At 37.0% G+C, this 657-nt stretch overlaps 1 protein-coding gene across 1 annotated transcript in view; it reads left to right on the forward strand.

Moving 5' to 3' along the window:
- Positions 1-657, forward strand: part of LOC119587919 (medium-chain specific acyl-CoA dehydrogenase, mitochondrial-like) — a gene marked incomplete at its 5' end in the record, with an annotated part of 11694 nt that overhangs the window by 8938 nt on the left and 2099 nt on the right. Inside the window, 1 exon segment of the mRNA XM_037936630.1 lies at positions 318-475. Within this exon segment, the coding sequence (XP_037792558.1) occupies positions 318-475 (158 nt within the window).

Here is a 657-nt window from a genome sequence, read left to right on the forward strand (position 1 = left end):
ATCCAAGGGGTTAAAAGAGTCTGCAGAATAGCTTAGAGAGAGAGTGCCTCTTCAGACATCATCAAGACTTTTTGCACTTAGTGACAGCAGTTTTTACGGGTGGACATCTCCAAAATTTCACATCAAATTAAGTTAATTTGTTGATTATTTTTATCATGTAATACCTAATGGTAAAATTTTACCCAAAATGAGATCCATTTCCTGACTTTGGTTATCACCTTTAGATCTGTTCTTGTAGAAAAGATCCCATTTATAAAACTACTATATTATGCATATTCTTTCTATGAAACTAAAATTGATTTGTAAATATTTCTTAGGTGAAGGTGCAGGCTTTAAGATTGCAATGGGTGCCTTTGATCGCACTCGACCCCCGGTGGCAGCTGGAGCAGTGGGCCTGTCCCAGAGAGCCCTTGAGGAAGCCACCAAGTATGCCCTGGAGAGGAAGACTTTTGGAACTCATATTGCTAACCATCAAGTAAGTCTACTAAACAGGAAAAAAAAGAAAAAAATTGCTTAGTGGTTTCCATTACTATGCATAATTATACATGCACTATATTTTATGGGTATCTCCCTCTCCTTTTTCTTCTTTTTCTTTAGGTAGTCACGCACGCACGTGGCTGAATAATATATTAGTATAGTAACAGATGGCATTTAATT

This window comes from Penaeus monodon, chromosome 23 (genome assembly GCF_015228065.2).
Source record: "Penaeus monodon isolate SGIC_2016 chromosome 23, NSTDA_Pmon_1, whole genome shotgun sequence".
Classification (NCBI taxonomy): Eukaryota; Metazoa; Arthropoda; class Malacostraca; order Decapoda; family Penaeidae; genus Penaeus; species Penaeus monodon.